The sequence below is a fragment of the Ahaetulla prasina genome, chromosome 1, assembly GCF_028640845.1.
Source record: "Ahaetulla prasina isolate Xishuangbanna chromosome 1, ASM2864084v1, whole genome shotgun sequence".
NCBI classification, from domain to species: domain Eukaryota; kingdom Metazoa; phylum Chordata; class Lepidosauria; order Squamata; family Colubridae; genus Ahaetulla; species Ahaetulla prasina.
In genome coordinates this window covers 184010264-184031455 of record NC_080539.1, presented here as the reverse complement: position 1 = coordinate 184031455, position 21192 = coordinate 184010264, and the positions used below count along the sequence as shown (strand labels likewise).

Sequence of the window (21192 nt, the reverse complement as noted above, 5' to 3'; positions counted from 1 at the left end):
TGAGGTATCAACTGTACGCTGATGATACTCAGCTGTACTTTTCCACACCGGGCCACCCCAACGAAGCTGTCGAAGTGCTGTCCTGGTGTCTGGAGGCCGTACGGGTCTGGATGGGGAGAAACAGGCTCAAACTCAATCCCTCCAAGACGGAGTGGCTGTGGATGCCGGTACCCCGGTACAGTCAGCTGCAGCCATGGCTGACTGTTGGGGGCGAGTCACTGGCCCCTGTCGTGTCCCACTCCTCCGCTGATGGCCGGGTCAGGGAAATCCGAATCAGGCGTGCCTCTGCAGCTCTGCCAAAGTCCTAGCAAAGTCCTCAGGGCAGGCAGGAGACCAGAAAGTGACTTCAGCAAGATATGTTTAGACTTTGCCTGACTCAGAGAATGCCAGAAAGCAGGTCCTTTATATAGGCCATGGGGTGTGGCTCCATGACTCAGCACTTATCCAGGCCTGCCCCCCCTTCCTTCTGTTGCCTCCGTCTATCAAGTCTTCTGACGCGAGGGTCACTCCAGTCTGCAGCTGTTGGCAATTGACCTCCCTCAGGCTCACATGCAGTGGAGGAGGGGGAGGGGTCTAGTTGCTCCGTTTGCCTGGGCATGGAGCCAGAGCTGGGGGCTGGAGATACTCCCTCCTCTTCAGCCTGTCTGGGCATGGAGCCAGGGCTGGGGCCGGGAGGCATACTAGGACATTCCTCTGTGTTCGGAAGCAGATAAGAAGGCCCCGGCTGTGGTGAGATCGGACGAGACACAACAGCCCCAATGGAAAGGGTGCGTAACTTGGGTGTTCTCCTGGATGGACGGCTGTCTTTTGAAGACCATTTGACAGCCGTCTCCAGGAGAGCTTTCTACCAGGTTCGCCTGGTTCGCCAGTTGCGCCCCTTCCTAGACCGGGATGCCCTATGCACAGTCACTCATGCTCTCGTGACATCTCGTCTGGATTACTGCAATGCTCTCTACATGGGGCTCCCCTTGAGAAGCACCCGGAGGCTCCAGTTAGTCCAGAATGCGGCTGTGCGGGTGATAGAGGGAGCCCCTCGTGGCTCCCATGTGACACCACTCCTGCGCAGACTGCACTGGCTACCTTTGGCCTTCCGGGTGCGCTTCAAGGTTTTGGTAACCATCTTCAAAGCGCTCCATGGTTTAGGGCCGGGCTACTTACGGGACCGTCTGCTGCCACCGACTGCCTCCCACCGACCCGTGCGCTCTCACAGGGAGGGACTCCTTGGGGTGCCGTCCGCCAGGCAGTGCCGACTGGCGACACCCAGGGGAAGGGCCTTCTCTGTGGGGGGCCCCACCCTCTGGAATGAACTTCCCCTGGGACTCCGTCAACTTTTTATTTATTTTTATTTTATTTATTTTATTAAATTTTTATACCGCCCTTCTCCCGAAGGACTCAGGGCGGTGTACAGCCGGAACAAAATACAGAATATATACAATTAAAAGAAATTAAAATAAACTATTATTAAACAGCCGGTAATTTAAAAGATTTAAAAATTTAAAATATTACTAAAACCCCAATTTAAAATCCACTATTTATGCCAGTCCTGCTTGAGTGAATAAATATGTTTTTAGCTCACGATGAAAGGTCCGAAGATCAGGCACTTGACGTAAGCCAGGGGGGAGTTTATTCCAGAGCGTCGGTGCTCCCACAGAGAAGGCCCTACTCCTGGGGGCCGCCAGCCGACATTGTTTGGCGGATGGCACCCTGAGAAGGCCCTCTCTGTGAGAGCGTATGGGTCGATGGGAGGCATAAGGTAACAGCAGGCGGTCTGGTAAGTACCCGGGTCCTAAGCCATGGAGCGATTTAAAGGTGGTGTTGTGTCTTGTCCGCTCTCACCGCAGCCGGGGTCTGCTTATCTGCTCCCGAATACGGAGGAATGTATGCCTCCCGGCCCCAGTCCTGGCTCCATGCCCAGACAAGCTGCAGAGGAGGGGGCACCTCCCGGTCCCAGCCCTGGCTCCATGCCCAAGCAGGCTGCAGAGGAGGGAGCATCCCCCGGCCCCAGCCCTGGCTCCATGCCCAGGCAAACGGAGCAGCTAGACCCATCCCCCTCCTCCACAGCATGTGAGCCTGAGGAAAGTTTACTTCCAACAGCTGATTGGAGTGACCCTCGCATCAGAAGATTGGATAGGCGGAGGCAACAGAAGGAAGGGAGGGGCAGGCCTTAATGAGTGCTGAGTCATGGAGCCACACCCCATGGCCTATATAAAGGATCTGCTTTCTGGCAGTCTCTGAGTCAGGCAAAGTCGAACTTATCTTGCTGAAGTCACTTACTGGTCTCCTGCCTGCTCTGAGGACTTTGCTAGGACTTTGGGCAGAGCTGCAGAGGCAAGCCTGATTCGGATTTCCCTGACCCGGCTGTCAGCGGAGGAGTGGGACACGACAGGTGGTAACCAGGATCTTGAAGCGCACCCGAAAGACTACAGGAAGCCAGTGCAGACTACGGAGCAGTGGTGTTACATGGGAGCCACGAGCGGCTCCCATTACCACTCGCGCAGCTGCGTTCTGGACTAACTGCAGCCTCCGGGTGCACCTCAAGGGCAGCCCCATGTAGAGAGCATTGCAATAATCCAGCCAAGACATAACCAGAGCGTGAGTGACTGTGCATAAGGCATCCCGGTCAAGGAAGGGACGCAACTGGCGAACCAAGCGAACTTGGTAAAAGGCCCTCCTGGTGACGGCCGCCAGATGTTCATCAAAGGACAGCCGACCATCCAGGAGGACGCCCAAGTTGCGAACCACCTCCTTTGGGGCCACTAACTCGCCCCCAACAGTCAGCTGCGGGAGCAGCTGACTGTACCGGGGTGCCGGCATCCACAGCCACTCCGTCTTGGAGGGATTGAGCTTGAGTCTGTTTCTCCCCATCCAGACCCGTACGGTTTCCAGGCATCGGGACAGCACTTCGACCGCTTCGTTGGGGTGGTCCGGGGTGGAAAAGTACAGCTGAGTATCATCAGCGTACAGATGATAACTCACCCCGAAACCACTGATGACCTCACCCAGCAGCTTCATATAGATGTTGAACAGGGTAGGCGAGAGAATCGACCCCTGAGGTACCCCACAAGTGAGGCGCCTCGCGGACGACCTCTGCCCCCCTGTCAACACCGTCTGCGACCGGTCGGAGAGATAGGAGGAGAACCACCGATAAACGGTGCCTCCCACTCCCAATCCCTCCAACCGGCGCAGCAGGATACCATGGTCGATGGTATCAAAAGCCGCTGAGAGATCTAATAGGACCAAGGCAGAGGAACAACCCCTGTCCCTGGCCCTCCAGAGGTCATCCACCAACGCGACCAAAGCCGTCTCCGTGCTGTAACCGGGTCGGAAGCCGGACTGGAACGGGTCTAGATAGACAGCTTCCTCCAGGTGCCGGGGAAGCTGCCATGCAACCACACTCTCTACAACCTTCGCTAAAAAGCGAAGGTTGGAGACTGGACGATAATTTCCCAAAATAGCTGGGTCCAGGGAAGGCTTCTTCAGGAGAGGTCTCACCACCGCCTCCTTCAAGGCGGCGGGGAAAACCCCTTCAACCAAAGAAGCATTTATAATCCTCTGGAGCCAGCCTCGTGTCACTTCCTGAGCAGCCAGTACTAACCAGGAAGGACACGGGCCCAGTAAACACGTAGTTGCATGCAACCTCCCCAGCAACCTGTCCACGTCCACGTCAACTTCCCGACCTTCGAACCTTTCGCCGCGAGCTTAAGACACATCTATTTATTTGCGCAGGACTGGGCTAGGATTTTAATTTAATGTAGTTTTTAATGGGGTTTTATTATTTTAATTATAAATTTTAATTCGGCCTTATTCAATAAGTTTTTTAATTAGTGTTTTATTTTGTATTTATATTTGTGTATTTGTGTTTTTAATAGGCTGTAAACTGCCCCGAGTCCCTTGGGAGATAGGGCGGTATAAAAATGTGATTAAATAAAATAAATAAATAAATAAAATTAAATAACTGGTCATAAAATGGGACCAAATCCACTTAACAAATGTCTCACTTAACAACAGAAATTTTGGGCTCAATTGTGGCTGTAAGTTGAGGACTACCTGCACTTAGCCAATATTCTTAAACTGTTAAGAGTAAAAATGTACCAGTAAGTACTTCTGATGGATACTGTGGATTGTGTCAATTTCAACAGATACTCTGGGAAAAGATACAATGCTTTAATTTAATTTAAAAGGGCTTCTATTTTGGGACAAAGTTCTAGATACCTCAAGTAGATGAACCAAAGAAAAATGTCCATTGACATCAAACTCCTTTCAAACCGCTATTCTCTGGGACTGCCATTGAAAGAGCTACATTGGTGACCTTTTTACATGTTTGGGAATGATTTGCTTTCCAATAGCTGAGAATATATGTAGCTCAAGGTTAAAGTGTTAGGTTCTTGATGTTTTCTGAGCTCAGAGTACCAAGAATCCAACAACAGCCTTCTTCCGCAGGGTACCCGGCTCCAAGCAGATGTGCTGGAGGCATTCTTACCAAACCAGCCTTTTTACATCAGCCTTCTTTGGTCACTAACTCCCTCAGCACGTCTATTTTAATGGATTATTTTTACCATGTAACTTTTTATTCTGCCATTTATATGGGATTTGTCAATTTTACTACCCTGTTTCCCCGGAAATAAGACATCCCCTGATAATAAGCCCAATTGGGCTTTTGAGCGCATGCGCTAAAATAAACCTCCCCCTGAAAATAAGCCCTCCCCAAAAATATTTAAATGCAGAGCTGGAAATCAGGTAAGACGGCAAGAGGAGCCCCATCTTGCTCCACGCACCCCAAAATAATAAGACCTCTCCAAAAATAAGACCAAGCGCTTATTTTGGAGTTCAAAAAATATAAGACGGTGTCTTATTTTAAGGAAAACACGGTATGTTTAATCTAGAAAAAGTTATGCTATTGCAAACCAATTCAAGATTTTTTATGATGTAGTAGAGAAATATAATAAAGGAGAAGAAAAATATATATTAAAAAATAAAAGAATGAATTTGATGGATAGTATGAAACATTATCAAAATTAACTTTTTTTGTGAAACAAAAGGACAACCTAACCACAAAGAGCCTTTGTGTGATTTTAATTGTTTAACATGGGAAAGAGCACAGTAAATAAATAAATAAGAGCACAGGGCAATAATGTATGTATCACATCATATATGCATAGTACAAATATCTGTGCAAAACATTACATTTTAATTATTCCCACTTTGTCAAAAAATTAACGGGTAGATGATCACAGAAGATTCAAATCCCTTCTCAGACCATGGGAAAATGTGCCACTTTTTATCACCAATTATGTACTGGACTTTTAATTAGATTTTTTTTTTTTTGCATCGCCACAAGTAAAGCATCCTACTGATTTTTCCAAACAAAGCTAAAACTAAAACAACCAGGAAGCTCTGGTCCTAAAGTATCCTTCCTATAAAATAAATACTATAAAATACTATAAAAGTATCCTTCCTATATATATATATATATATATATATATATATATATATATATATATATATATATATATATATATATATATATATATATATATATATATATATATATATATATAAAATACTATAAAACATAAAGTATAAAATACTATAAAAGTATCCTTCCTATAAAAGACTACTTCAGCTTCAATCGCAATATTACAAGAGCAAAAAATAGATTCAAGCTAAATGTCAATCGCTTCAAACTTGATTGCAGAAAATATGACTTCTGTAACAGAGTTGTTAATGCTTGGAACTTATTACCTGACTCCATAGTCTCTACTCAAAATCCCAAAATCTTCAACCAAAAGCTGTCTACTATTGACCTCATCCCATTCCTGAGAGGACTATAAGGGGCGTGCATAAGACCACAAAAGTGCCTACCGTTCCCGTCCTATTGTTCCCTTCATTAAATCAAATTAATATGTTGTTTTATCTATGACAATTGTTTGTGTATACTGTTGTGACAAAAAGAAATAAAAGTAGGAGAGATGCCAAAATACTCACGTCCCATCCATCCTGCCACTCTGAGCTAAGGTTGAAGCCTGCAGGCAGTAGCACAAAGACCGGCATAAAATAAAATACAGCCAGGGCTGGACTTATCACATACCTCACATCTCGACTGTTTCAGCGGCACGCTGGGATATGAAGTCTTTTGTGTGAATCGTGGCCCAAAGAAGTTCCCTCTTGAGGACTACAATTCCCAAGAAGCTATTCGAAACATCCGATCTGATCTGATCTAAGTCAGTGAAAGTGCGAGCCAATCACGAGAGTTTATTTACTTATTTAGTTAATTAGTTGAAGGCGGAGTCAGTTTCCAAATAAAGCTTGCTGTTGGTCTCGACGCTCTGGGAAAAGGTGTCTTTGCAGGGAGTTTGGACTCGCTAAGCGATAACGGAAAACTGAATTATTGGCTGTGGAACAGTAACGAAGGCGCTGCTAGCTTTAACGGAGCCAGCGAGAAAATACAAAGAAATGCAGGGACTCAGCAAGTCAAAGCGCGCCGCTGTCACCATTGCAAATTTAAGGCCGAGGCCACGGAGGAGCGCTAGCCCTTCCGCGCTTTTCCTGGCTCTCCTTGGAGCTTAAATATGGTCTGCTGCAGAGCTTCCATGCGAAGGAAGCGACTCTGGCTCAGATCAGTGACCGAAAAATGGGGATGGGAAGAAAGCCGCGACGGGCACAGAAGAGACGCTTCTAAATTAAGAAGTACAAAAATCATGTTTTGGAGCTACAGCCCCTTGCAGGAAATGGGGCAAAACTGCTCAGGAAAATAACTTTCAAGCCAGCCAATCCAATGTAACTCCCCAGATATAGGTACCATAGTTGTAGGGCATTGACACCAGATGGAAATCATCTAGGGAAAAATGGCATTATGCTGGGGATTTCTTTGTAGAATTTAAAGTGGTGATTTACAGCTTCACAACATTCGTGATAAAATGTGTTCTTGGATTATGCCTAACTGTGACAGATTGTGTTGAGGGTGGTGCAGTTAACGATTGAAACAGTTTGGTTTAGTTATTGAAATTAGCCCATAGTGTTATCTACCAAATTTACCATCTGCTATTGCTAAATAAAGAGATTTGGCTGGTTTACTAACAAAGTTGGTGATTATTGCCAAGATGTCCATTTAGCACCAGTAGGCCAAGGATCATGGGCTAGCTGCTGCAGTGTTTGTGTAAATATACTTATGAAAACCCTTAAATGATCGTGAACTGTAATGTCAGGTGGACCTTAAATTCTGCATTCTGAATGATGCTTCCTATTGATGAAACTGACAGCTTTTTCCAATTAAAGAAAGCTACTGTTGACATCTAATGAGAATTCTGTATGTGGATGATAATGAAGTAGATGTTCACCGTATCACATAGATTTCTATCAAATTAAATGCCAAGAACATTTGTTGAGTAAGAGTACCCATATCTTCCCATAAAGTTGAACTGAAAAGACTTGTATCAATACATATGTGGTCCTTGACTTATGATCATAACTGGGACCAGAATTTCCATTGTTAAGCAAAGTGGTTGTTACGTGAATTGTGTAAGTTTATGAACTTTTCAGCCAGGGTTGTTAAGCAGTTAAGTAAATCACATGGTCATTAAGCAAATGCAATTTACTCTATTGACTTTGTTTCTTGTAAGCTGGCTGGGAAAAGAGCAAATGGCAATCATGTGACACCCACACACCCAGCGCTCAAACCAATGGTGAAATGTAAAATTTGTTACTACTGGTTCTGTGGGCGTGGCTTGGTGGTGGGGGGTTAATGTGACTGGGTGGGCGTGACCCACTTTTTAAAAAATTTATTTTTAAAAGCATTTTAAAAGTAAATCATCAGAGGCTTTTCTTTTCTTTTTAAAAGCATTTTTTTGCCCTTAAAAGAAAAAAAAGCCTGACGATCAGGCAACTCAGCTGGGATCGTCAGAGGAGCCTTTTAAAAGCATTTTTTTTCATCCTCTTTGGTCAAAGAGGTTGTAGGAAAAAAGCTTTTAAAAGGCTCTGATGATCCCAGCTGAGCTGTGGGATCATCAGAGTCTCTTCTTTTTTTTACTTTTAAAAGCATTTTTTCTGCTGAAGAAAAAAATGCTTTTAAAAGTAAAAAAAAAATGATCACGTGGCTCAGCTGGGCATGGGGGGGGCAGGGATTTTTGCTACCAGTTCTCCGAACCCCCCGCTGCCATCGCTACCGGATCGGGCAATCCAGTCTGAACCGGGAGCATTTCACCCCTGCTCAAACCCTCATAAATATATGACAATTGCCAAGCATCTAAATGTTGATCATGTCACTGGGTATGCTGCAATGGTTGAGTACTGATTGTAAGTCCCATTTTTCAGTAGTGTTGTAATTTCAAATGGTCACTAAACGGATGTGCAATGAGAACTATACTTAGAGGGGCCCTTAGGCCCCTCACAACAGGGTGAAATCCAAAAAGTAAGAATTACACTAACTGCAATAGGAATTTCTAGCTCTCATTATAATTAAGTTTAAGGCAGAATCTGAACATTTTGAATCTTTTCTTCCTGGGCTGAATTGCCTTTTGAAAGATAGCTGCTAACAAACTCCTATCTGCGAGTTGATCATGTGTAATAACATTGGTGATTCCATCCAAAATTTTGGGTCTAATATCATAAAAACTCCTAAACAGTGACTGAACAATTTGGCTGGTCTCAATATCTCGGAAACAGGCACTGTAGTTTTTTTCCTGAAATAATGTTTGCCCAAAGAAAAAGGTTTCAGTGGAACACTCTTGCTGCATCAATGATTTCTACTCATATGAGTTGACAAGCTTGTTTTACTGGGAAATGTGTTTCAGGTTGTTTTCCTAAAATGTATTTCATCAGAGCAGAGCATCAATCTGTGGGAATACTGTATTTCAAGAATCATTCTGTGACAGAAAACTATCCTGTTTCACTTTGCATATTGAATAGAACATTGGACACTGCCAGCCTGTCAGCAAGAAGGCTGCTGATAGGCCTTTATGGCCATCTAGGACAGGCGTCTCCAACCTTGGTCCCTTTAAGACTTGTGGACTTCAACTCCCAGAGTTCCTCAGCCAGTTTTGCTGGCTGAGGAACTCTGGGAGTTGAAGTCCACAAGTCTTAAAGGGACCAAGGTTGGAGACCCCTGATCTAGGACATTTATCCACACACAACCCTTGGCTGAGGTATGGCGCTGTTAATCTGCAGCCCACTTGCCTGTCCATTCATGGCTCATGGGCTGTATAAAAACAAATGGCAGGTCAGAGTTAGCCTGTGGCTCATAGTTTGAAGAAATAAAGCCTTCAAGTTTGATGTCAATATAGTTATTTTTTACACAGTATAAATATAAGTTGAAAACTTGTCTTGGTGCATTCTCTCAAACAGAGCATTTTGACATATGTCAGTAAATTGGATGCCCCATTCATCTTGTCCTAATTGTTTTAACTATACATTTCAAAACTTTCTAGTTCTACATATTGATTGGTTTGCCTCGTTCTTCATGATCTTGATTGTTAAAGGGTTAGTATAATATTGAGTGACATTGTTTATATATGCCTATTCAGAACTGTCTTTATGTAGAATCTGCTTATCTTACACAATCTAATAGCAAAAGGATGCACCAATCAGCCAACTTGAAAGAAATTGGGGGTATGGGGTGACTGAGACCAGAAGATTGACATTCTCAGTAGTATCCCATTGCCTCTGGAAAAGCTTTCTTACTAAATATAGGTGTATTCCTATCCCAGGGGTCTGCAACCTTAAAACACTCAAAGCCATTTGGACCCGTTTCCTACAAAACACCGGGAGCTAATAATATAACAACCAGTGTGACTGGATGGGCGTGGCCAACTTGACGTCACTCACTCCTACCCAGTCACATGACCCACCCACCCCAGCCACACCTAACCAGCCATCATTAGGGCAGAGAACCGGTTGTTAAATTTGCCATGCCCAGCCCCGCATCACCCCTCCCCGCCCAGCCACCTCTTGCCACACCCGGCCTCAGGTGTGTTGTTCACCTCTCTGTCTTCCTCTGTGTCTGTCTCTGTGTCTCTCTCTCTCTCTCTGTCTGTGTGTGTGTGTGCGTCTGTCTCTCTCTGTGTCTCTGTCTCTATCTTTCTCTACCTCTCTCGCTGCCAAACAGACTGCAGCTGGAAACGGCAGGCGGCTACTTCCGGCCTTTGTTGGTGCTTGACGTGCCTTGGTTGCTCAGGGAGACACACGACCGACACTCCACCCCAAGACACTGGCCTGCGCCGCAGCCAATGCCACTGTTACCAGGGGCGAGTGGGGGAGGGTCACATCGCTCCAGGAGGGGACACTGTCTTCCCCAGTGTGAAGCACGCTCACTGTCCTGCGCAAGGTGCTGCGAGAGTAACGGGCAGGCCATGGAAGCAGCAACAGCAGCAGCAGCAGCAGCTTCTCTCTGCAGCAGAGGGATGAAAGGAGGGAGCCGCAACAGAAGGTTAAGAGTCACAAGTGGCTCCGTAGTCATGGGTTGCCGACCCCTATCCTATCCCAACATTTTAGAATATAAAAAATACTCCTCTTTAAGACAGCATACTGACTTGTTTGATACCAGCTATAGATTTATAATTTTTCCATGTGTTGTAAGCTGCTTAGAATAAAACAAGTACAGGTAGTCCTCAACTTACAACCATTTGTTTAGTGACCTTTCAAAGTTGCAACTGGACTGAAAAATGTGACTTATGACCTTTTTGCACAATTATGATATTTCCAGCATTCCTAAAATAATGTGATCAAAATTCAGATGCTTGGCAACTGACTTATTACCATTGCTGTGTCTCAAGATCATGTCATCCCCTTTTACGACCTTCTGACAAGCAAAATCAATGGTAAAGCCAGATTTCACTTCACAATCGGGTTACCAACTGCAGTGGGACTTATCAACTGCAGTATTCACTTAATAACTGAGGCAAGGAAAGTCATAAAATGGGGCAAAATTCACTTAACAAATGTCTCACTTAACAACAGAAAATTTGAGCTCAATATTTGTAAGTTGAGGACTATTTGTAGATGGCATATACATAATGCGCAAATCAGTTTGAGACATCACACATGATCGTAAGTGAAAAATGGTCATAAGTAAATTTTTGCAGTGCCATTGGAACTCCAAATGATTGCTAAACAAATGGTTTTAATTTGAAGACTATGTGTATATGGTAATAGAACTTTTTAAAATGGGATTCCAGAAGTTGCCATCAAATCACAGAATTCATCTTTCTTTATCGACTGAACCATAGTACTGAACCTCAGTCTGAATGCAAGACATAGATATTCAATTTTAAATAGAATCCCCCAGAAACCAGCCACCTAGTCTTAATATTCTACAAAAATCATCCTGGTTCAATCTCGGGCAACTGGTAGCTCATACTTCAATTCTCAAATTGGGAGTGTTCATTAAGGCTCTTGTTTACCCGTTCTATGGCAATCAACCAAACATATATGTACGTGAAGTCTTCCACTTTGCCTAAAAACATTTCCATTTTATAATTGTAAGTTACCTTAGAGAATGGACCAATTAAATTTAAAAGTGTTTCAATCATGTTTAATGTACAACCTCAGCTGCAAACTTTGTAATTTTGTTTGCTTTTAAAGTTTGTAGCTGATATACATTAAATATGATTGAAACACTTGAATTTCATTATAGATAAAGTTAAAATAATGAGACATCAACAGTAGGAACTACAATTTACCAAATTTTGATGGATTTTATTATTTATCTTACTAGCAATAGATTATAATATAGTGTATCTTACATATATGGTAAATGTGTATATGTGCAGTATTTGTCTATTTACATGGTAATTCTCTTTTGAACTTGATATTTTTTCTTTATATGCATCTTGGATTTTTGTTCATGTAATTACCTGATATTGTGTATTAATCATATTTCAGTAAAAATAGTGGAAAAATAATAATCAGTTGCAAATTATAAAAAATATACACCCCATCCAGTATATTAGAAAAAATGCAAAACCTGGGGAAAAATAGGTGGTCACAATATAAAATACCACTTTCAAAACATTACATTTAGCTAATTGTTTTAAAAGAGAAATATAGTTACCAAGTTTCTTAGTCTTAATAAGCTACTGCCCACCTTATAATCTGTGTATTTAAGAATGTTTCCATCAGTGATAATGTTTTCTGGATAAAGATATTGCCCTACACATTAAAAATGTTTTAATATTTTTAATACAGGTAGTCCTCAACTTACAACAGTTCATTTAGTGACTGTTCAAAGTTACAATGTCACTGAAAAAAGTGACAACCATTTTTCACACAACCATTGCTACATTCCCATGGTCATGTGATCAAAATTTGGATACTTACCAACTGTTGCAGTGTCCCAGGATCATTTGATCACCTTTTGCGATCTTCTGATAACCAAAATTCAATAAACTAGATTTAGTTTACAACTGTGTTACTAAATAGCTGCAGTGATTCACTTAACAATTGTGGCAAGAAAGGTCATAAGATGGGTCAAAGTTCTCTTAGGAACTCTCACTAACAAAAACTTTGGGTTCAATTATGGTCCTAAGTCAAGGACTACAAAGTCTGAAGTCACTTCATAAAATTATTCCAAAAGAATGAGCTGAGTTAGTCAGATTAAGATTTTTATAGATCTCAGAAGACAAAGAATAGAACATTTACAATAAAAAAAATTCATGGAACAGAGGTTGCTTGAGCAGAAAAAAAAGAAGATGCCAAATGTTCTTAGTCTCTTTCATGACTGAAAGTAACTCCATCTGAAATTCAAATCTCTCTTCAACCATGGAAATCTCAATACAAATGTAAAATATACACTAAGGCGACAAATTCATTCCAATATTTATAAAATTCATATTGACAAATCCTAATATGAGTGAACTTAAGGAAATCCATAAAAAAACGTTTTTAGCCTCCTCTTCTGCCACATTCCACATTATCCAGAAAACACTTTCCCAAATCCTAGGGAAAGAAGTAACGAAACAGGAAATGTTCTGTTTATGAACTTCTTTATGTTAACTTTTGTTAGAACTCAAGCCTTTTCCTACATAGCACACATTACATGTCCATAAGGTAGCAACATACAATTTACAGGATACAGAAAATTTTTACATAGAAACTATGACTATGTAAAAAGTAATCATTAGAAGTTGTTTAATATAAGCTCTATAAAATAAAATTCTCATAAAATAAATCATGCAAAGAATGCTCCACTTTCCAGATAAAATCCAAGATCTGAAAATATGATTTATGATGTAGACTGGAAATAAGAACTTCATTCTGAATTGTAAAGCAGAAAAAGAGGTGCACAATTCATAAAAAAAGTAAGAATTGGCTTACATAGGAATAAATCCTATTCAGATTAATGGAGCATTCCCAGGTAAACATATATATCAAACTAACCAGATCAAAGAGCAAGATCAAAAAATTCATTCAACTTCATCGAGGAAGCATTACCTATGCAAGAATTATCAGACACTCATCCATCTATCATGACTTTTTTCAAGCAAACTCTTGTTATTCATGTCTGATGTTATACATTGTCAGCTCTCTTGTTCTACAGTTTTAAGGAAATGCTGATCAAGTATCTACCATGTCTAGCAATGCAGACATGTGGAATTCACAAGCTGTTTCTTCTTCTTTATTAACTTTAATCAGTTGTTTCAGCAATGCCAGTCTGCCAAATAAAGAGGTATCCATGTCTGTTTTTGTCCCATCCTGAAAAGGTGAGAAGCATAAAACATTTTCAAAATTGAAGTAGATAACCAGTAATGAAAAGTGACAAATATCTAGAGACTTGAATAGGATATAATGGTTGTAAGAAACATGGGTTATATATGTTGGATCAACCCAGTTAATCCTAATATTCCCAAACATGCTGAGTACTTTTTTGCATGCTGAGTACTTTTCTTACATATTCAAACATATGTAAGAAAAAGCTGTTTTCAGCTGTTTTTGATCACCACAGAAAACATGCAATTGAGGAAACAGGCATCCTAAATCAACAGTTTGTTCTATAATTATGGTTACATAATCAGCCAGATATTTAGACTGAATTTGGCATCTCCTTCCATTTATGACTGTATGACTGTAACGTGTTGCTGTATCCTTATGATTTATATTGATTGTTTCCTAGTATGATTCGATTGCTTATTTGTACCCTATGACTATCATTAAGTGTTGTACCTTATGATTCTTGACAAATGTATCTTTTCTTTTTATGTACACTGAGAGCATATGCACCAAAGACAAATTAAATTCCTTGTATGTCCAATCACACTTGGCCAATAAAGAATTCTATCTATTCTATCTATCTTAAATAGAATGTTTAATAATACTACATAAATATTAGTTCAATGAAATCTGCATGAAATAATACAATGCATCAAGACCTCAACATTACAATAAAAGGAAAAAATATATCCATTAACCCCCAAAAATGGAGGAAAGATCGACCCTAACAAGTATAGAATGTCAGCATTTGAGTCAACAATCATACCTTTTTTACACATTGCCATACCTTATATTAGTGTAATGCCTGAGTAAGATTTTAACTGGATACTGAGCTTGATTGAATGCCCAAAATAAAGTATGTTTGGATTAGGGAAATATGTTAAAAATTACTATGAATGGTGAGGTCAGAAAGATTATTGTGGCAGCATTATTAAAGCTTTATCCTTTTTTATGTGTTATACAAAAGGAATAGGGGAACAATTGTTACGATGCTATTCCTATCTTGACATTTTACTCTGCCTGTGGATGTGCTGACTACTTTATAATATAAGCTGTCATAAAAAATGGTAATTCTATTTCTAGAATATAGAAATATGCTTGGATCGTGTCACAATTTTATATGATTTTATATTATACTGATTCTGCCTGAGTTATAGTCCCACATCTTTCCCAACTAAGTCAACCATTGAGTATTAATGGACAAGAACAGCACTATGGATTGAATACAATGGCTTCACTGAACTTTGAGATTGCCTTTGCGGGTCATATCCAACTCAAATCTGGTGGTTTTGATGCAGCCACTATACAAAGCCTAATCATAGCAGTTCCACTGCAATAAAAGTGCCAGGTTTACAGTTTGCTCAGGATACCTAACAAGCTGATTGGGCAGAAATGAATACTATTGTTTCTGGCTCCTTCCTGTAACTGACTTGCACCAGTTCACAAAAATAGGAAGAGACTGGTCAAGGGAAGTGAATAGAGAGTCTAATCTTGCAGCCCACCACCATTATATTTTAATTTATATGTTACCTCTGGACTTCTTGATTTTGGAATTCTGGTGAATGGCTGAATAATCTGGGGAATAGATACTAGAGTTTCAGGAAGATAAAGAGGCAGAGGCAAGGTGTCCTGGAGTGTCTCAGAATCTTTAACTAATAACTGCTGCAGTTGTTCCTCAAATCTAGACAAAAGAAAATGAAACACATAAACAAAAATTGATTATTTCCCATGACAGTTCAATAGAGGACCAAAGAGATTAATAATGAATATTGACCATCATCATCATCCCAAAAAAGTAAAGATCAGATGACATTTAAAAATACAGGTATTTAAAGTTTAGCATCCTGGAACCTCACATTCAATGGCCAAGAATAAAAAAGAGACAGAGAAAGGAAATTGATATGAAAGGATGCAGCAAACCTAAAAAATTGAATCACACAAACTAGGGTATGGTGTAGTTTTCTTCCTCAACAAAGAAACCAAAACCAAAGTAACCAATGTTCCGTTCTCAAGTAAATGTCAAGAGGCAGCTCTGAATCAGATGTGTATCAGCTAGCTTCATGGTATGGCAGGTTGAAATTAGAAATGGAAAAACATATTAAACCACTCAGTGGTGATTAGCTTCCAAGCTAATAGGCAAGTAGCAGAGCAGATTACTTAGATCTCTGAAGATGCCAGCCACAGTTGCTAGTGAAACATCAGGATACCAAAGTCATGGACTATTAATCCAAAAACTCATTACCATTGACTTGACATTGGCAATAAAAGCTAACACCACATATCAAATAACTCTTCTTCAAAATAAAATCTATGGCTAAGCTAAGGTATCTACTAGAGTTGATGAAATTGTCACCCTTCAGATCTCTGGAAAAATGGCAATAGTAGGGGATGCAGCAAATATAGCTGTGGGACTTGTTATGAAAGATCTGCAGGAGGGCTTGAGTCATCTAAGGCAAGAAGATGCAAGCCAGCTTGCTAAACACTGATGTTGTCTTTGGAATTAGGATGAAAGAAAACAGCATTTTTTTGTTTGACATTTTTATCTATGTTCAGTTTGTGCCATCAGAAGATCTGGGACGAAAGGAGAGAAGATTTCAATTTCTCCACACAGCTGAGCTCAGAGTTTATTACAAATAAATGAAGGTTCGGGTCAGATGACAGTCTTTTATTTCTACTCAATCATTGTAGAAGAGGAAAGAATCCCTTCCAGAGAGTCTCTTGACCAGTGGGACTGCCACTAGGAACCCAAGTTTTGGTAAAAGCAGCATAGAGGAATTTATGCCAAAGTGCTTGGATAAGAGTTTTTAGCACCAGCCGTAGATTCCATGATGTGAAATAATGCAAACAAGAGAAATGAGTAAGAATGTTTTTCAGGAGAATACTCTTGAATCACAGGTGTGAATTTCAGAGTTTGGAGAGCACTAAAACATGGATGAAATATATTATTTCAACCACTAATCAGTACCTGAAAGTAGATAGGAATTGCTTCTTAAGGCCCACTTCTGTACATCAAACAACTTGGGAAGGGAAGTCACTCGACCGTCTTGGGTTAATGCAGTGCAGTACAATTTCTTGAGTCAACAACAAAATATATTGAGATTCTGTTCTCTAATCTCAATTATATTTGGCTGGATTTAATTATAGTTGGCAGGATCAAGATACAAAACTAGAGTTAATGAAACTGCGTTAACTGAAAGAAATCAGCCCACAGGAGATACTGCTAATGAAGCAATTGCTGAGAATTATGGCTAAATGAAATCTCAGCCTAAAGGAGAAATGGGGGTAGAATAAATAGCTCAAAGAGGACACTCCTGTTCTCTGAAAAGTGAAGGCTGGGGAGGGGAGAACCTGCTTTCAGACTTGCAAGATTCAGTTACTGTATAACCTTACAACAAAAGTAGTATTGGTACTTATGGTTTTGATTTCCTGTCTGAACTATTTCGAAGAACTGATATACACACAAGTAATATTTAGAGATTTCAGAGATTTGACCAGAAGAGTTGATGTCACCAAAAATTTTCAAAAAATAAAATATTGAGGAAAATAGAGTGAATTCAAATGGAAGTTTCATTAGGAGTTTGAAAATATATATTTTGAAAGAGTATAATGACAGAAATATTCAACAAGCATGCTCCTCTAAGGAATCAATAGAACAGACTTCTTTCCAAATCTAGTCAGGACAGAGGGCAGTACAATCAATGTATATAAAGTATGTTAAGTCTGAGCATCATGTTTAACCCATTATGTAAAAGAAACATTTATGCTTGTGGAATAAAACTATATTACACCTTTACCACTGGAAAATGGGCTGTAAGGCATTTCATCAATTTGGTGGTGGGTTTGAAGAGAGATCCAATCTGGAATTAAGAGGTTTCCTGACAGCAGGAACAATGAATCAGTGGAACAGCTTGTCTGCCATAGTTGTGGGTGCTCTATTGCTAGAGATTTTTAAAGAAAATATTAGATATCTATTTATCCACGATGGTATAAGATCTCCCGCCTTGGGCAGGATATTGAAGACCTCCAAGGTCCCTTCCAGCCCTATAATTCTATGTTTCTATGTTTTTTTCTAGATTTTTAAAAATCCTATCTTTATCCTATTTTTTTTACAAATAATATAAGTCAACAAAACATAGACAATATTCTTCCTCCTATTTTCCCCACACAAGAACCCTGTGCATTGAGCTGAGAGACTGACTGCCCAAAACTATCCATCAAAGCTTTCGTGTTTAAGGTGGGACTAAAATTATCAAGAATCTTGGTTGTCACAAGATTCTTGATAATCTTGTGATTTATAAATCTCTAAGTGTGGGAGTGTTGGTAAGGCATCAGACAGTTTGAACCACACTGTAGACCCTAAGTTCTAGGAGGTGCTTTGCAACTAGATGTCAGTTTTCAGTTGTACATATATTACCATTTGTTGGGTGTTTGATAATCTGAAAATATGCAGATTTGTATACCTTTCTTTCTCTGTAACTTTAACTGTAACTCTCAAGATTTATTCAGTAAAATACTTTTCAGCTTTTCAACATGGGCTGAACCTACTATTTTAAAAACCTAAAAATATGCAATCTTCTGTCTGGCAATACCCTCTCATGACAAATATATGACTGCTGATCAAAGAAGAAGTTCAACATATGTATTACAGCCCTCAAATCTGGGTAACTAAGACTGTGATTTATTTCTCCTCTGGCCATGCCCCCTAGATTGGGGTACTGGTGACAATCCCTAACGGATTGAGATAATGCTCTGGTACAGAATTTAAAATAAAACCCCTATCTTATTTCACTTTATATTTTGCATTTAATTTAAACCTTTCCATTTAACCAACTAACATCCCACACAGCCAGCATAGGCTATTTGTATGAACTCTTTCCACACTTTTCTAATATATGTTTTCTCCGTTATCATCTTTCTCAACTTTCCATCTTCCTTCCATATTATTATTCTTGTATTCCTCTTCTAATGTTATGTATTGATTGATTTGATTTGCTGCCTCCCAAGCAACTAGAATATCAGAACTAGAACTAAATGAATGAATATTGAATCCCATCAATTTATGTTTTTTCTGTTCTTTCTACCCATTCATATTCCCAGTCTTAGCACTTCTCAACAATTGTAAAGAAGGAGAGAAATCTTACCTCTTGCTCTCTACTTTCTCCAACTGTAGCTTAACAGACAGGCATTCTGGCAGAAGATCTAGTTCTGAAACTGCCAGTGTGAGATCTCTACCAGAAATATTGAGTTCCTTGTTGTTTTTAATTTCTTGGCTGACACAATGCTCATTTGGAGATAATAAAGGGGAATACAGTTTTGCCATAGTCTTTAATTTAGACCTAGAAGACAGAAAATATAGCTGTTGTTGTTGTTGTTGTTATTATTAAACTGTGTATCCATCCAACTCTCAAAGACTCTAGGCAGCTCACAAATAAAATTAATCTGGCCCGAGTGGGACCAGGCCGCCCCGCCCATATTGCCCCACCTACCCACCAGCCACCACCTGCCTTCTGGAGGCCAAGGCAGGCAAAAATGGGACATGCAGAGGCCTCGGACAGACCCACTTTTGGGCGGCAGAGCAGTACTCCCCAGCCTCCAGAGACAGAAAGAGAGAGGGAGGGAAAGAGAGACAGAGAGAGAGAGACACACACACACACAAACAGAAGTTACAATACCAATCAAAAAACAACTTATGACCAGTTTTTACATTTAACATAGTCACAGCATCCCCATGGGTCACGTATCAAAATCTAGGCACTTGGCAACTGGCATGCATTTATGACAATTGCACTGTCTTGGGGATGTGTGATCACCATTTGCAACCTTCCCAGCCAGCTTTCAACAAGCGAAGTCAATGGGGGTAGCCAATTTTGCTTAACAAATGCATGATTCAGTTAACAAATGCAGTGATCTGCTTAATAACCATGGCACAAAAGTTCTAAAATGAGGTCCTACTAATTTAATAACTGCCTCACTTAGCAATTGAAATTTTGGGCTCATTTATGGTCATAAATTGAAAACTACCTGTATGCATAGATAACTTAGAAGACGGTATGCAGGAATAGTTCAAGAAGGTAAGAGACAACTCTGGGGGGGGGGGAGAAGATGTGATAAAAAAGCACAAAATAATTCCATCTTAAATCTTTCTGCTAAAAGAGGGGGCAGTGGGGAGCCTATCAAAGAATTTTAAAAATCTGTTATGCCCTACAATAAAGTAGTCTTCCTATACAATCTACTTCTTGACCTGGTTGTAGGAAGGAGTCCAGAAGAAGAAATAAATCTTTTCTCTAGAAAAGCATGTAAGTGGACTTAATTATCGCTGATGCTATGGGTATATCTGATGTTGCTCATTCTATTCTGGGTGAATTAGAAAGTTATTGTAACTTCTATCTGCATTTCTGAGACGTCATATGGTTTTAAATTTTCATTTGACTGACAAAAGCATTCAGCTATCAAGGCAATCATTCAGAAAATCAGCATATCTCATAAATATGAGAAAGAGTTAAACATGACTACAGTGTCTCACGAGGCAAGGATTGATCAATTTGAAAACTCCAATAAGAATTGTAGAAAGAAATAGAGGCTCATCCAAGCCTTTTAAAGTACAGCAAGATCAGCATCTAATAGTGTTTATGGAAAAAATGAATTTTAGTGCAATTTGCATATAATGTGGAATATACCGGTATATCATATATGTGTTTCATTCAAAATTGAACTCCAAATCACAAACAATTTTATTCTTTAAATCAATCATCCAAACCAATAATTAATAAATTTAGTGAAGTTAATAATACTGAAAAGCTGAGAAAAAGTTAATTAAAAGACAAATCATTAGCAAAGTTACATGCAAAAACACACATATAAGAATACTCATCTCAGAAATCAAGAGCAAGAAAGTATAATTATAAAGTTCAAAAATAACCAAGGAAGATGGACACTATCATAATATAACAAGTAATATATAAACTTCTCCAAAATGATAGGCTTCTAAACAATTAAGTTGAAAAGGTAGAGATAAACAGTACATTAAATATATAAAACTCAGGAAAACTAAATAGTCTCAAATTGAGCAACTGAAATGCTTTGAGCTGGGCACCAGGAAATGGTTACTGGAGCCTTTCAATCAAATGTAAAGGCAGATAAAATGCTTAAGATATGGAAATACCCATAAGTAGTATTAATGAAACTGCACAGTCTTCAGATCCAAAGACCTTCCATCTTCGGGTCCCTCCTGTTCTAACCAAAAAACTGCATTCTTTCACAGATAATAGAAAATCAATGGATTCCAGAATAAACTGGATTGCAATCTGGAAACTCACATACAGGCCAAATACTGAAAAAACCAATGTTGTATATTATTGACAGTTTTGAAAGGTATCAAGTCAAAACTCTGTGCTTTTTAAACTCTCAGCAGCATTTTCTAATATTAACAATTGCATGTTACTATAGACATCACAGGATTTTAAACTAATACAATTGATTCAGGCATTCAATGAA

General features: G+C 40.0%; 2 protein-coding genes across 3 annotated transcripts in view; both read right to left on the bottom strand.

The window, feature by feature from the left end:
- The window catches only part of LSS (lanosterol synthase), a 52736-nt gene extending 46667 nt beyond the window's left edge, over window positions 1–6069 (bottom strand). The window contains exon 1 of the mRNA XM_058184713.1: window positions 5986–6069. Within this exon, the coding sequence (XP_058040696.1) occupies window positions 5986–5996 (11 nt within the window). The 5' untranslated portion in view covers window positions 5997–6069. The remainder of the gene's footprint in view (window positions 1–5985) is intronic.
- A 5593-nt stretch (window positions 6070–11662) lies between these two features.
- MCM3AP (minichromosome maintenance complex component 3 associated protein) overlaps window positions 11663–21192 on the bottom strand; it is a 55133-nt gene continuing 45603 nt past the window's right edge. For both annotated transcript variants that reach the window (XM_058184633.1, XM_058184643.1), the window contains 3 exons: window positions 18840–19034; window positions 15229–15379; window positions 11663–13683 (listed from right to left, as the gene is read on the bottom strand). In XM_058184633.1, the coding sequence (XP_058040616.1) occupies window positions 13546–13683; window positions 15229–15379; window positions 18840–19034 (484 nt within the window). In that variant the 3' untranslated portion in view covers window positions 11663–13545. The remainder of the gene's footprint in view (window positions 13684–15228; window positions 15380–18839; window positions 19035–21192) is intronic.